Source organism: Myotis myotis, unplaced genomic scaffold, assembly GCF_014108235.1.
Source record: "Myotis myotis isolate mMyoMyo1 unplaced genomic scaffold, mMyoMyo1.p scaffold_m19_p_6, whole genome shotgun sequence".
NCBI classification, from domain to species: domain Eukaryota; kingdom Metazoa; phylum Chordata; class Mammalia; order Chiroptera; family Vespertilionidae; genus Myotis; species Myotis myotis.
This window is the reverse complement of record NW_023416368.1, coordinates 57,979,092-57,994,603: the sequence shown is the minus strand read 5'-3', so window position 1 is coordinate 57,994,603 and position 15,512 is coordinate 57,979,092. Positions and strand designations below refer to the sequence as shown.

Sequence of the window (15,512 nt, the reverse complement as noted above, 5' to 3'; positions counted from 1 at the left end):
AAAGCAATACCAGAGCTGAAACGCTAGCCTGGGTGTATCGGCTTCCTTTTCACTCTAGTTCTGGTGAGTTTTAGCATCACTGAGATACAGGAGTAAAGAGAATTGGCAAATATTCCCCCTCCAGCCTGGTATTCACACTGGAATATTTCTCCAGAAATGGGGACAGATCTGAAGAAAGCCATCCACGGGGTTGGCCAAGTCCCCTGGTGACCCCAGTTGTATGTGTGGGGTGATGGGTAGAAATGTCACCAGCTAAGACAGCCTGCAGGCACAAAGAGGCTTCCTTATGCCCAATGCAGGGGCAGCCAGCCTGGAACAGTAGTTGTCTCTACAGTCTGAAGCAAGGCTTCAGAAAGTGGCCACCTAGAGAATTCAGCAATATTCCTAAGGAAAAACCTGGGTTGGTCATGACTGACTGCACCCACCAGGGAAAACAGCCCAGTGCCTCATCAAAAAAACAGGAAAAACGAGACAACTGATAACGTTCCAGGGCCTGCTCCCCGCCCCAGGGGCGGTATCCTCAGATTTGCACGAGCAGTGTCTTTCCCACTGGTTATCTCACTGGATCCTTCCAAAGCAGTGTTAGAAAAGTGTTTGTTAAAGTCCTTCAATGAGGGTTATCACTATCCATGTAAATTAGCTTATCTTACTTCCTAAACGCTTGCCAGCTCAAAAAGCTGGGCAATTCAGAAATGAATGTGTGTGGGACTGCTGGGGTGTTGGAACCATTCAGAGCCATGGACTCTACCCGTGGGCCACCCTGTGAGACTCTCTGGCTCCACAGGTCAGACCAACTGCTCCAGGGAAGAATCGATGGGTCCCTCCCTCTCCCCACCAGTTCCAGTCAACTGTATCTATGCCGCAGCACATGGAGGCAGGACTCCGCTTAAGTCACCAGCAGGTACAGCCAGCGAGCTTCCTTAAAGGCCAACCAAGGAGTTACACCATCCCTGGCCAACAGGTAATGTGCTCAGCTCATCCCATCCGGAGGATGTCCCACCACGATGTGAGGAGACTTGCGGTAACAGCAGTCTCCCCACAGTTGGCCAGGGTGGCTGGGGTTGTCCTAAGACCCTCAGAGACACTGAAACCAGGGTACGTACTGGGTGCTCCACAATGATGTGCATGGCTACACCACGGCCCCTGTTAACACCTCTGCGTAAGCTCTCCTAGGTTCTTCTACTACAACGCATGTACTTTTACCTAGTGTCACATCACTACAAAATCTGCCTCCCATATTCTCAAAAGGAAGAGGAAACGTTTGTTTTCTAGTGGTAGTGAAATACACATAACATTATTTACCATCTTAACCACTTTCAAGTGTACAGTTCAGTGGCATGCAGTACATTCACACTATTGTGCAACCATCATCACCATCCATCCATCCATCCATAGAATTCTTCAACTTGCAGAACTGAAACTCTGGACCCATTAAACCCTAACTCCCCATATTCCCCTCCCCCTCCCCTAGCAACCACCCTTCCACTTTCTGTCCCTAGGAGTTTGACCAGTCTGGGTACCCCATGTAAATGGAATCATATCCTATTTGTCCCTTTGTGACTGGCTTATTTCACTTAATATAATGTCCTCAGGTGGAAAAAGAAAATTTTAAATCATTTTTGGTTATTTCAATCCTATGTCAAATTCTGAAAAGCAAAATTTTAAAAATCTTCCTGAATGCTCTATACGTCCTTAGCTTTGGGTTTTAATGGTTTTTCATTTTTGGTTGGCTGTCACGTGGGAAATGTTCCTCCCCCAATGTTGCGGGGGAGGAAATGAAAACCCAGTTGGAACTTTGCTTTTAGTCCCCTTTCAATACAGTTCTGGACTGAGCATGTCCCAGAATTCTACAATATACTGGGGTCAGAACAAAAGTTGAGAAAGAATGACTGAAACCTGAATTACAGTGTGGGAGAACAAAACATGACTTCTCATGAATTTGAAAAACCAATCCTCCATCTTATTTTCTCTCTCGCCATTCCTCTTTCCCCAGTTCAAGATTTTAGTTAGGTTTCCCCATCTAGCTTATGAACACATCCATCCCCTCACATATTTATCTTTTTCTCTTTTTTTGGTGAGAACATTTGGCAAATTTCAGTTTTTACAATACAGTGTTCTCAACAGTAGTCACCATGTTTTACGGGAGATCCTCAGACCTTATTCATCTCACAGTGGTTTCTTTGTGACTCCCAGTTTTGACCTATCATGTTGACTGACACCTTGTAAGGTGGTCCCTTTGCTCCCTCGGTTCAGTTCTGTCAGCTCAGTTACTTTAGTTTCTTTGAAGGACACCAAATGGGTAAGGCTGTTCCTTTCCTCAAGACAGTTTCCTATTCTAGTGAGAGACAAGTACAGACCCAACAACCAGTGTGGGGCTCTGAGGAGGCTGAGGTTCCGTTGAACGGGGAACTTCTCAGGGGTGAGATCAACAAGCTTGGGGGTAGAGGGGGAGGAAGAGTTTGAGCTGAATCTTTTTATTATCATCACCAGTTATACAAATCTGTTATTTCTAATTACTTTATTATAGCTTAATTATTACTGTAACATCTGTAGCCTCCTCAAGTTAATTTTTTAGGTAACAAAGACACAAGGATAGTAGTAATAGGTCATAACCTCTTCCCCCTTATTAAATGTTCCACTTCACTTGTTAAGGGTTCTTCTTCCTTAATTCAGCAATTCCTAGCCCCAGGTCTTCCCTATCTTCCAGAAACTTCTTCCTTTGGAGTACAATGGAACTTGTTTGTAAGGCTTTCTAAGCCCTTGAAAGTATGAGCCAACCACATAATGGCAGGCCATTGCTGTAGGAGGTGCCTATTATTTCCAGGGGACATAACCTGATCCTCGGCACGTTTGAGCCTCCAGAGTTACGGGCTGTGTGGTCACGGCTGGGATGCCATGTTTCCAGGCTCGGATGGGTCCATCTGCTCAACATGCTGTGGAGGGAGTTCTCCAGTCCACACGGACAGGCAGTGAGGACTAAACTGTCAACCCTGGGCTTCCCCTACTACAGAGTGAACTGGAACTTTTAACGCTGGTCCTTGTTAGACTACCACTCTGCTGAGCTGTAGCTGCTTTAGAAGAAAATCTAATGAGGGAAGAAAATCACACGTCCTGTATTCTTTACTGGGACAAAAAAAGAAAGTACATATGATACATCTAGCCATGTTGGAGGCAGCATGGAAAATTGAAAATAATTCTGGATAACCCTGTTCTGTGACAATGTTATGTAATATGCACTTATCTATCCATCTACTAAACTACTTACCCTACCTGAGTATGAAGAGCTAAAGAGTTAGGCTGTTTGCTTACACAGTTATGGTGATTTAACTTTTCTTTCTAGTATGCCGTCTCTCAGATTAGGACCTATACGTGTTAAAAATAAAGCTATTTGCAAACCCATGTTCATAACAGCATTATTCACAATAGCCACCCAAGTGTCCATGGACGGATAACTGGGTAAACAAATGTGGTGTATGCCTACAACGGAATATTATCCAGCCTTACCATGCTGACACGCTACCACATGGAGGGACTTCGAGGACATTATGCAAAGTGAAATGATCCAGGCACAAAAAGTCAAATACTGTGCAATCACACTTATATAAAGCACCCACAGCAGTCAAATTCATAGAGAAAGTAGAAGGGTGGATGCCAGGAACTGGGAGTTCCAGTTTGCAAGATGAGATTTCTGTGGATGGATGGTGAGGTGGTTACACAACAGCGTGGATGTCCCAGTGCCACTGCACTGTACACCTGCAAATGGTTAAGATGGTCGATGGATATTTTACCACAATTAAAAAGATGATTATTCACAGACAGACAACAGTATGGTGATTACCAGAGGGAAAGGGGGTGGGGGAGGTCGGAGAGGGTAAAGGAAGGATAAATGGTGAGGGAAGGAGACTTGACTTGGGGTAGTGGACACATAATACAATATACAGATGGAGTATTATAGAATTGTACACCTGAAACCTGTATCATTGTATTAACCATAAATTCAATAAAGGATAAATAAACATAACAACTAACTAGCTAAATAATTATTCACTTTCAGGTGTTTTTTTTTTTTTTTTTAAGTTAAAGGAAAAAAAGTAAAGATGTTCCTCAGATACAGGGGTGAAGGTGGGTGAGGAGAAAGACTCTTCTCCCCCACCCCCTGAACTTTAGACCTGGCCTAGAAATGGACATTTCCGCTTCTGCCGCAGGTGGGAAAAGTCGCCACACTCCCTGCCACTCTTTTCCCGCTCTGAGAGGTCCTTAACCTTTCTCCGATTCACAAACTCAAAGCAGCAAGTGCCTCATAGCATTTGGCAAAATAAATGTCCCCAATTTACAAGGACCAGCCGCCTCCCCAGAAACATGGTGAGCCGAACCCCCTTCGGTCTCCACAGGTGCTTTTCGGAGACATCACCTTTTCTCCACATGTGCCCACCCATAAGCTGATGAACAAGGACTGATCCAGAGACGGAGAGGCATTGATTGGACTGTCGGGCCTTGGAGGGAAGGTAGGGGAGGGTGGGGGTAAGGGGGAAAGATCAACCAAAGGACTTATATGCAAGCATATAGGCCTAACCAATGGACATGGACAACGGGGGGGTGAGGGCATGAGCGGGGGTGGGGGGGGTGGGGGGTAGAGGGTAACGTGGGGACAAGGACACATATGTAATATCTTAATCAATAAAAAATATATTAAAAATGGAAAAAAAAAATTCTTGAAATTCAGTAAAGTGAAGCTCAGAAACAGCGATGAGAAACGACCTGCTGTGCATTAAGAAGCCTCTGCTGGCAGCGGGGGCGAAGGCCAGGGGACTTAGGAAATGACTTCTTGCTTCTTCCAGGATTGAAAGGGTCTGCTACGAAGCGCAAGGACTTTGCATAAGGCAAAGAGCAGGGGAAACCTGTGCTTCACACGCAGGGTTTTCCTGAAGACTTCCTCTCAAATGCATGTCACAGCTTACAGTAAACTCAAATCCCAGCGTTCTCCACACTTTATAATAAACAGACGACTCTTGGCTATTTCAACAGGGCACCATGCCACCAGCCTCAAGGGCCCCCAAGGGAATTCATGGACAGAAGTTAAGAGCCAGAGAGAAAAGAGGTCAATATTGTCGGCTCGAGAATTCAATAATGCAGGGAGCTGCTACTTCATTCCAGGGCCCTGCCTACTCTTATCTCACACCTCCATCTCTGACCTATTTTCTCAGCTCCCTTACAGCAGATTAAAAAATGATGCATTTCTGTTACTTTTTTTTGTTTTGTTTTGTTTTTGGTGGGCAGCATTCTTTTCTTTTAATCCCTGGTTTCCTAATTATTTCCTCTTGCAAGTAGAGGCTTTTCCATGTTTACTCGAGTTTCTACAGAGAGTATGAACACAGACGATGTTGGACTCAGTTTCTATAATATAGAGTGACCTGTATCTTGGGAGGCCATGCTTCCAGTGAATGCCTTGTAACTTGCTAGCTTTATTTTCTTCTCCAAGTATCACACCGCGTGTTACCTGGAAATACGCTTCCTAGAAAGTCTATCTGAAGACAGCTTTATGCTTTGGCTCTCTGGAAATCTCTGGTCCACAATGGCCATAATTCAGGGCCTTCACTAAACACTGTGCAAGGAAAACTGGAGGAAATACTAAGGATAAAACCCTAAGGATGTGCATTACTTAATGATGCTATTTAACAAAAGGCATGCTGTCTCAGAAAGCTCCAGCTGATCGCAGATGCCTGAGCTCAGGAACTTAGGATCTGTGTTAGTCTCACTGGAGACGAGTAATCCTGGACTCCTCGCAGAAGTGCTCCACCAGGAGAAACCGCAGATGTGCAGAGACAGGGCAGCGCTGAGAAGCCAAGGACGATGGCCCCACAGAGCATGTTCTCTGCATGAGGTCATAATCCACCGAGATGCCTGGGAGGGTCCGGCATGCACGCTCCTTCCACTTTGTTACTACTCAGCTCAAGTTCATCATGTAAGGTCCTTTCTGTCATTCCCAGAGCACAGCATTCCCTTGCCTTATGTTCTTTTCTTTTTAAAAAAAAATAATATATTTTTGTTGATTTCAGAGAGGAAGAGAGAAGGAGAGAGAAACATCAATGATGAGAGAGAATCATTGATTGGCTGCCTCCTGCTCACCCCACACCGGGGATCGAGCCCACAACCCGGGCATGTGCCCTGACCAGGAATCGAGCCATGACCTTCTGGTTCATAGGTCGATGCTCAACCACTGAGCCACGCCGGCTGGGCCTTATGTTATTTCTTAGTGATTCTAATAAGTTTTCAAACGTATGTACACTCCCAAACTCAATACAACGTCCCCTTCTTACCTCCTCTCTCGCTTCCTTGAAGGACGAATTTAAAGATCCTCCTCTCCTGGAAAGGGAAGGCTTGGTGGCATCTTCCTGCTGCCCGAAGAGCTCCTCGATGGTCTTCGTGTCTATTTGGTATTGATGCTGCTGCCTGGATGCCAAGGTCCAGATGTTGGTTTTGCCTCGCACTTGCTCCTCCGGAATGGTTTTCCAAAAGAAGCTTCTCATCCGCTTTTTCTTACCGAGGTGGCTGTAGCCGTTCAAGTGAGATGCTGGGGGCAGTTCTGGAGGGGGAGGAGGGACCGGAGGCCCCCCGGGGAGTGCATGTGGTGGGGGAGGGGGAAGAGAGGGAGCAAACACTTCCTCTGAATATGGACATGGTGGAGGTGGAGGGGGTGGAGGAGGAGGAGGAGGCGGGGGCGGTGTTTCCTCAATCATGAATCCAGCTGCTGTGGCGATAGTCCCATTTTCTTTATCACTGACCAAGGAGACACAATTCATAACATGCATAGTATTGTTGCCTTCCAAGGAGATAATTTCTTGACCTTGAGGACGCAGACACAAACCTCAAACTTGCGTCATGCTTTTTCACACGCTGGTCTGCCACCAGGGACAAAGGCAGCTGCGTTGTGTGTCATCTTCCAAACCTACAAAGATAAGACAAGTTTAAAGTCAGTATAGGAAAACATTCCAATCCAAGCTATTCCCGTCAGAGGCCTGTGCCAGCCCTCCTCGAGTAACTGGATATGAAAATAATGAGGGGCAATACATCCCAGAGAGCAATAAAAAAGGGACTAATACTTTTTCTAAAATGTGAACCAAATTTATCACCTGGAAATGTTGCCAAAACAGCAGCAATAAATCCAACTTGGAAAACTTCTGTTCATCAATAAAACACATTTGCTGAGGACCCACTATAGGTTCAGCTAGTATTGCTCACTTTATGAATAAACTACTTGTTCATTACCTGGCTCGGTGTCGTGGGACAATGGATACCCAACCCCTAGGGAAATTACGCACAAGACTGAAGCGTTAGGCATTAGTGACCTGCCTTTCCCCAGTGTGGCTATGTCCTCTACCGATCACCTTGCACATAATAGGCAGGGATTTGCAGAGGATAAAATAATGGCTGAACTCACACCCCTGGAGTCAGAGCCACCATGTTCCTGCTCCACTTGGTGACATGGCTTCCCAGAAAATAGAGCAAACACTAGACACACAGATGAAAGGTTCCAGCTCTGAATCAAGCTTTGCTGCTTACCGTTTTAGACAAGTCACTTCACCTCACTAGACTTTAGTTTCTCATTTGTAAAATTAGGAGGCTGGGATACATTACATGACCTCTACTATCGCTTCCGATGCTATCACTTCGGATTCCAGTTAAGCCACTCTCTGGAAGCCACCAGAACCTCTCCCCTGTCTCTTCTGCTTCTTCCGCGAACTATTAGCAAAGACACAAACACACAAGGAAATGCTGCCGTGTCACACCTGCCACACGTTGACCCCTTATCCACAGTCACTGACTTATTTTAGTGGCTTGTATTTTTACCGATCTTTACATGTTTGTTTTGGGGTTGGGTTATGGACCTGATGTGAAAACAGGGGTCAAAACAACTACATTTCTTCAGATACAAGGACAGGTAAGTGGGAACGTGGAAGAAGGGAGCCCGGGCAGGATATGGAGTGAGCACCTGACTGTGTGGGTGTATGAAAGGGGGACTGTTTCCTCCAGGTCATAAAGGGCCAAAGGGAAGGCTTTTCAGACTGGACTTCTGAGTGTAATTGTCCTCGTACAGCATCACTGTCAAAGCTCACGCTTACACTAACACATTGGTCAAGCAATGCTGCGTTACACAGGAGTAAACTGTCTGATATCACTACTTCAAATATTGTTAAACTTTTTACTCAGAACCACATACAAGAGGCAGGACTGCCGCCTGGCCTGTGTGGTTCAGTTGGTTGGGCATCGTCCCATGCCCTGAAAGGTTGTCAGTTTGATTCCTGGTCAGAGCACATGCCTGGGTTGCAGGCTCCCTCTCACATCGATATTTCTCTTTCCCTCTCTCTTCCCCCCTCTTCCTCTCTCTCTAGCTTATCACCATTCAATTTTAAAATCTTTAAAAAAAATGTTTTTAAAGCAGGTTTGCCTTGGAAATAAGAGTGGAAATTCCAGAAATAGGCTGCTTTTCCTCAGATCCTTAGATGTGCAAACTAGGGTGAGGCAGGTTATTTACCCTACGTTTCAACATCCTCTTCTATAAGGACATACCGTTTCACTGGCTTGTATAAGAATATATGAACTAATATATGGACAGTCCTTACCAAGATGCCTATATATAATTAACTATTATTACCAACTGGTATCATATGTACATATGATTTCTCTTTACTTCCCCAGGCATTACATTTGCTTTAAAATATGTACTGGGTTTATAGATAAAATGCTCAGGCTGCTAGAAACCTTTAATATTTCCATTCTCTGCTTTCTTAGTTACTAGGTTTCAGAGATTTGTCTTTTTTTAATACTCAGTGATTATATATTAAATTATCTCTATCAAGAATGGATGTTTTTCTGAAATATTTGAATATTTAGATTCTGAAAATTACATATGGCTAGAAAATAGCATTTCCAACTGTTAACTGGATGATTCTTTCTAACCATTTTTACATTAAGTACACTCGCAGTGTTGTGTAGTCATCATCATTGGATAATATTTTAGAAAGCAAAACTGAAAATATTTATCCAAGCCAACTTACAGCTCACTTGAGATGCAACTGGCTTTTAAAAGGAGTTTTCATAATTATCATTAGGGGCATAACCAGGCTGTTTTCATAGTTGGCACCCCTAAAGCAAATGACTCATTGTCAATTACAGTTTATAGTTATATTTGAACTCTTCTTTTTTCAAGACTGCACAGGTAATCTTGGCAGTTTATCCTTACATATTTTAAAATACTTCTGTACATAATATATCTCATGTATAGAAGAGTTCTAATCCTCCAATTCACTAATTATGTATAGAAGAGTGGCTAACCCTTCAATCCCAGATATGCTGACTTGTTTACAGATTATCCCTGCTAAGAATGAGGATAAGATAAAAAAAGTCTCTATCCTAGAAAGCAGTAACTCATCCAGTGCTGAGTAAATATATGCACAGATGTGCCATTAAACCTCACATAGCAAATGTAAAGATACTAATAGAGTGAGAAAGACTATCTACCCGGAAGTTATGCAACAGCACTATCTTCCAATACCAAAGCTCCAAAGAATGCATGTCTTTTTTTTTATTTTATTGATTTTTTACAGAGAGGAAAGGAGAGGGATAGAGAGTTAGAAACATCGATGAGAGAGAAACATCGATCAGCCGCCTCCTGTACACCCGCCACTGGGGATGTGCCCGCAACCAAGGCACATGCCCCTGACTGGAATAGAACCCGGGACCCTTCAGTCCGCAGGCCGACACTCTATCCACTGAGCCAAACTGGTCAGGGCTGCATGTCTTTTTGAGTATTACGAGTTACATGGGGAAGTACCAGATAAAAGCTTGTCAAAGTAATAAATAAGTTAGTGATGCATTGGCGTGATTCCAACCACTGCCCCATCTTGAGAAAGAATGCCATCTGAAAAAGCTGAAAGAACAAAAGAAAACTTACAACATTGTTCCTGGTATGTTGTCTGGCTAATTTTTCCCCACGGTAACATACAAGAATCTTACAAGCCCCCCCAACGGCTTCCAATGAATACGTTGTCCAGTAATGATTAGCCAAGATGCTAAGGCTTTTACAACTGTCGACAATAGGGCTTCCTCCCTGGCCCGGACTTCACATGTCAGACAGAGGTAGGGGAAAGACAGTGCAGACAGACATTCTAACCCTTTCCACCGTCTCAGGGGACATTAGAACAGGACACACAAAGAACATTTAATTTCCTGTGGTGCTATCTACAGTCAAGATGCAAACATACCCGCTCTAAGTCCGCAGGGAAAACACAGGTGCCCTAAAGACACTGGCTGTTGATCACGGCCGCTGATTGCCAGGAGGGGCAATAGAAATAAATAACCTCGCTCTGTCTGGAAAATGTCAAGTATCCATCAATCTCCCCTGGGCAGACAGACAGGCTTGTATTTAACATCTCATCCCCAGGCTGGGGACCACAGCAGCAGGGAGAGTGGCTGCTCCGGCTGAAGATGCCCCGCTCTGAGTAAAATGGAGAGCTGCCATGGCCCCGCTCCGAAGAGAACTTCTCTTGAAGTCCCCGAGTGCTAATCAGGACCCAGCACAGGTGTGTCTGAGTGATAGGCACTCTTGGGGAGGCTGTATCTTTTTTACCACGTGAATTTTTAATAAGGGGACTCTGCAACCATGGCCTTAGCCTTTAGCTGATCAGCAAGCTAAAAGTCTTAGAACGAGCATGCTCATGGGGTCTCCAAAGAAGCCCTCTGGCCCCTTTCTAAACGCTCCTGCCTAGACAGCCACATTACTTTGCTCCTGGTGTCAGAAACGTAGTCAAAGCTCTATTCCCTTGAAGGGAGTGGGCGAGAGGGAAGAAAAGAGAGTATATATGCTTCATTTCGGCATATTTAGTGGGAAAACAGGCTCCTGAAAGTCAGAGTTCAGAGCTCGGAGCTTTCCTGAGAGAGGGGTTAGTGGGGCTTGTTGCTCAGCTGGTCACTCACCCCCAGGACGGTCAACAATCATCAAAAGGAAAGCCCACACCAGAGAGCCTTCCCGCTGGATTGCTGACATGTGTCACAGATGAGGTGGGCGCAGGAAGGGCTGGCCCATACCCTTCGGGTGACAAACGGGGGCGGAACATGCCAAGCTTGGCGAGAAGAGGCAGAGAAGCCCACGGCCCTAGTTTATTTGGGGGGAAAGAAAGACCGGAGAGTACAGGCAATTCTAAAACACGGAATTTTTGCTCCCCACGAACTCATCGGGAAAAGGCTCCTCCCCTGGGCCTATCTTTCCATACCTTTACTACACTCAGAATGTCCACCACACAGGCGAACCGGAGCTGGGAGCTGGCAACGAAGGCCGTTTCCAGCCAGCGAGTGTAACTACAGCACAACACAAACAGTTCACGGATGCCTGGGAGCGCAGCGCCCTGAGCGCGGCGAGAGAACGCCTGTTTTTGAATCTGCATTTCCAGTTTCTCTCAATGCCCCCAAACCAAGGGGGAAAAAAAAAGCAAAACGTGCGCCAAAGGATGCTGTAAAGAGAAGGAAGGAAGCGCAGGCTCCTCATTCCGGGCAGACGACTGTGAGAGCGCAGAGCGGGAGTCACAGACGACCCCACAGTGTCTGCGCAAACAGCTGTTTGAAACGGACTCGGTCCTGCAGAAACTCCACACCGGGGACACCGGGGACACCGGGGGCACGTTTTCCTTCCCAAAGTCGGATACAGAGTCGTCCCCTAAGTCTTTGCATTGGCGAGCGGTCCACCCCGTCCTTCCGCCCCCCAACCCCGCCCCCGCCACTCACCAAAACGCCCGGGCTGGGCCGCAAAAAAGGCTCCACGGGCCCCGAGCCCCCGGCCCGTCCGGCCACACGACCGCGTCCGCCGTAATCCCCAGGGAGCCCCGCTCGGCGTCCGGCGGCGCCGGGAGTGGGAGGTCCCCGCGGGCGGCACGCGAGCCCGCAGCGGCGTCCTTATCTGGATGGACCGCGGCGGCTGCAGGGCGGGGAGCCGTGCGAGGCGCAGGCGGCCGCCTCCACGCGCCGCGGGGCTCTGCGGGTCGCGGCGACGGGCGAGGGCGCGCGCTGAGCTGCGGAGGGGCCGCCGCCCGCTGTGCGGGGACACCCGGGACTACCGTGCGGGCGCCGGGGAAGGGCCGGATCCTCTGCCTCCGGGAGCGTCGGCCTTATCTCAGGGCAGAACCAATGGGAGCAGCCACGCACCCCTTCGCCCCTCCCGGCGCCCCTACCGCGGGCGGGTCGAGGTGGGACCGGGGGTCGCCAGGCCCCGCCCCCTCACCCCGAGGTCCCGGGCTTCAGAGCCTGCCCGCCCTCCGCTGCACAAAGCTCCCCGGGGCGGGGGAGGGGGCTAACGAGGGAAGGTGTCTGCTGGAATCCAAAGTGGAGGTCTCCTGGCCCGCGGACTCGGCTCTCCTCGCGCGGCCGCGGCGACACCCCCCGCGAGCGCGGTCGGGGTCCCGGGCGCCGGGAGAAAGCCTCAGCGCCGCACTGCGGCTCCGCTGGAGGCAGCGGCGAGAGCCGGCGATCAGCCGTGGAGGGAGACTCCTGGTGTTCAGTCGGAGGATTAAACCCGGAGTCCGCGGCCCCGGGCTGGGGCACCGCGGCGGCGGGAGGAGACCCGCCAGCCCCCCAGCTTCCTCCCCGAACTTGCACAAGTGCCGGGCGCGCCTTCCCACCTGAACTTCGCGCGGCAGGAGCAAGTGTGCGGGAGCGAGAGCCGCCTCGTCCTCGGTCCTCGCCAACCCCGCGCCCCTGTCAGGAGGGGCGAGTCCAGTGTCCCCGCGGGGCAGGGACCCGGCGCGGCGCCCCCAGCTGCGCGCTCTTGGGCGGGCGGGTATCCAGCGGGGGCGCAGCGTATCCGGGAGTCTGAGCAGTTAGAGCTAACTCAGCCGACCCGGTCCAACACGGCGGTGGCCCGCGACCTAGCTCGGTCTCCGGACAGGGGTCCAGACCCGCGCGCCTTCGCCTCCAGGGACCGATCCCCGTCCTCGGCGGCCAGGGGAGTGCAGCCGCCAAAGTCACCCGGGTGGGTGTGGAGGGCGCTCAAATGCCCCAGCCTTCCCAGGGAGGCTCGAAGGCAGCCAAGACTCAGCACCCCAGCCCGGAGTCCCGGCTGATCGCCCCCGACCCTTCCGAGTCGCCGGTCCCGGTGGCCCCGGGGCAGGGATCGCCTCGTCCTCAGCCGGACGGCGCACACTCACCCGCGACCGGCTCGCCCTCCAAGCTCCTAGCGCCGCCGCCTCTTCTCCCGTCAGTGCAGCCCGGCAGCCCCGGGCCGCGAGGAGGCAGGACGACGCGGGGCGGGGCGCAGCCTCTGCCGCTGCCGCAGGTAACAATGCTGCGGCCCAGGCTGCTCCCAGCGCCCGCCGCGAGGCTAGCACGCCCCTTCCTGCTCGGCCCCTTCCCCCTCCCACTCTGCCCACGCCGGCGTCCGCGCTGCCGCGCTCACCTTCACCTGCGCGGGGCCCCGGGGGCCTGGAAGCCACGACCTGGCGCGCTGCTCCCCGCCCCCGAAGGCTGCCCCGGAGCCGGGTGGTCGGGCACCGCAGGAAGTAGGGCGGTGGGGGACAGAGATGTGCGGACCGTGCCGAAGAGCCAGGTGTCCGCGGGGAACCAGCAAAGGGGAGGCGCCAAGCTGGCTTCCGAACCGGCAGGAGCCCTCCACAAAGGAGCTCTGCGGCAGCTCCCCGGCACCCTGCCCTGTGCACCCGCGCGCGCGCACCCCCAAGTGTGCACCAGGCCATCCTCTGCCCACACGTGTTTCTCCCTGGAGCACCAGGCAGCGCTTGGGTGGATGGTCCCAGCCCGCGAAGGAGCTTCCAAAGGTCAGCTCCTCTCTGGGCTCGGGCCTGCCAACCTGTAAGTTTACTTTTTTTTTTTTTTTCTCAGTGGTGACTATAACAGGAACCTTTTCGTTATAGGAACTGACGGTGTCTGGGAAAGGCTCCGCACTGGAAGAAACGGGAGAACAGCTTAATCTCATATTTTTCAAAGTGACTAGTAATGCCCGGCAATGGGAAAGGAGTCCAAGAAAACCTATCCGGGCCAACCGGCTGGTGGGAAGTCAACTGCAGGAGTGGGGTGGCGCCCTCAGTGGCGATGAAGTCATCACTACCTTTGCCTAGGTGAGCCCAGATAACGCTTTTTCAGCAGCCTGATGGCCTCACCTCTCCACCTTGGGTCTCTGCCCCTGAACTCCAGGACAGAATATACGACCTACGTGTGGATAGAAAAGAGAATCTATTAGGGTAGCCACAAAACAAAACAAAAAATCCCCAAAACAAAATCCATCCCAGCCAACAGCCCATTTCTTAGCAGTTATCCAGGCTTACACTAACTATGAAGAGAAATCGATCCAACTAAGACCACAGAAAATCTCCAGGAGTAGGAAATGTAATAAAACAGAAAGACAGGGGGAGTTAATATTAATCCTAAAGGAACACTGACTATAGAGGCAAAAGTGAAAAGTCTTTTATGTCAGCCTCCTGAGATGAGGCACCCACCGCACACTTTCCACTCCTCAAGCCTCCCTCCAACCTGAGCCCCCCCCCCCCCCCCACCGACCCCATACTGAGTGTGTGCTAAAATCAGTCACTTTTTTAAGAGGTCAAGTCCACTGACCCATCCTCAGCCAGCGTTCCTTTGATCTCCCTGCAGCACCCTGGCCTGCAGGCCTCCTCTCTGCCTCTCTGGCCTCCTCTGCTGACCCGTCTCATCCTTTGAGGACAGTAACTGGATTCTTCCAACCCTTTCTCTCCCATTATCCCATGGCATTGCTTCTGACTTCAAGCTGGCTGGGTCCAGGTTTTGTGGGGACTGAAGCTTGTGTAACTCTTGAGGGAACTTTTTAAAGAAAAACAATTTTAAAAAATGCTTACAAACTCAACACCAGATTAGATATGTGTCCAGGGAAAGTGAGGGCATGAAAACTTGAGCCCCGAGGCAGATCCACTTCCGATTTCACCTCTATGTCAGGGACTCTTGAATCTGTTGTCCCTATAATATCTCAAATCCAAATTCAGAGTCAAAAACCAACTCATCTTTCTCTCGAAACTAGAACTCTTCCTGCCCACATCCCATACTTCAGACCTGATTTTTCAAATTAAAAAATCCAGCTTTCCTCTGGTTCCTTTTCTCTTCTAAATTCCTGATATCCAAGTATTTGCCAAAGTTGTGCTCTTTCTCAAGTAATATCTCTTACATTTATACTTTATATCCACTGCCACCACACCAGCCCCCATTAGAAGGGGAAACTGATATTTACGTGCTGTTGGCCTTTTGTCAAACATCACCTTTGGTTCTCACAACAATCCTAGAAACCCTACATTCTGTTTTCTAGCTTAGAGAAATCAAACTGGACTCCTGCATCCACTATTTCAGCTTTCTTTCTCCTGTTCTCCCTGACTCTGCTGTCAGATCCGTGTTTTCATCCCATTACCTACCTGTTCAAAACCTTCTATAGGTTCACATATGTGCCTTCAGGGAAAAGAGGCAGTCTTCAGTCAGACACTCTGGCAGCA

The 15,512-nt window shown here is 49.4% G+C and overlaps 1 protein-coding gene across 10 annotated transcripts in view; it reads right to left on the bottom strand.

The window, feature by feature from the left end:
• Positions 1–15,512, bottom strand: part of FHDC1 (FH2 domain containing 1) — a 41,312-nt gene extending 25,800 nt beyond the window's left edge. Inside the window, exons 1-5 of one of the 10 annotated variants that reach the window (XM_036315705.1) lie at positions 10,263–10,794; positions 9,833–9,928; positions 7,561–7,740; positions 6,866–6,946; positions 6,318–6,450 (exon numbers count right to left, since the gene is read on the bottom strand). Coding sequence is in view for 6 of the 10 variants with exons in the window: in XM_036315696.1 (XP_036171589.1) it covers positions 6,318–6,809 (492 nt within the window). In the remaining 4 variants the exon portion in view is untranslated. Of the gene's footprint in view, positions 1–6,317; positions 6,947–7,560; positions 7,741–9,832; positions 9,929–10,262; positions 10,795–11,778; positions 13,163–13,193; positions 13,331–14,686; positions 14,695–15,500 lie in introns of those variants that run through there. The other 9 variants (XM_036315703.1, XM_036315696.1, XM_036315701.1 and 6 more) reach the window with 9 other exon arrangements.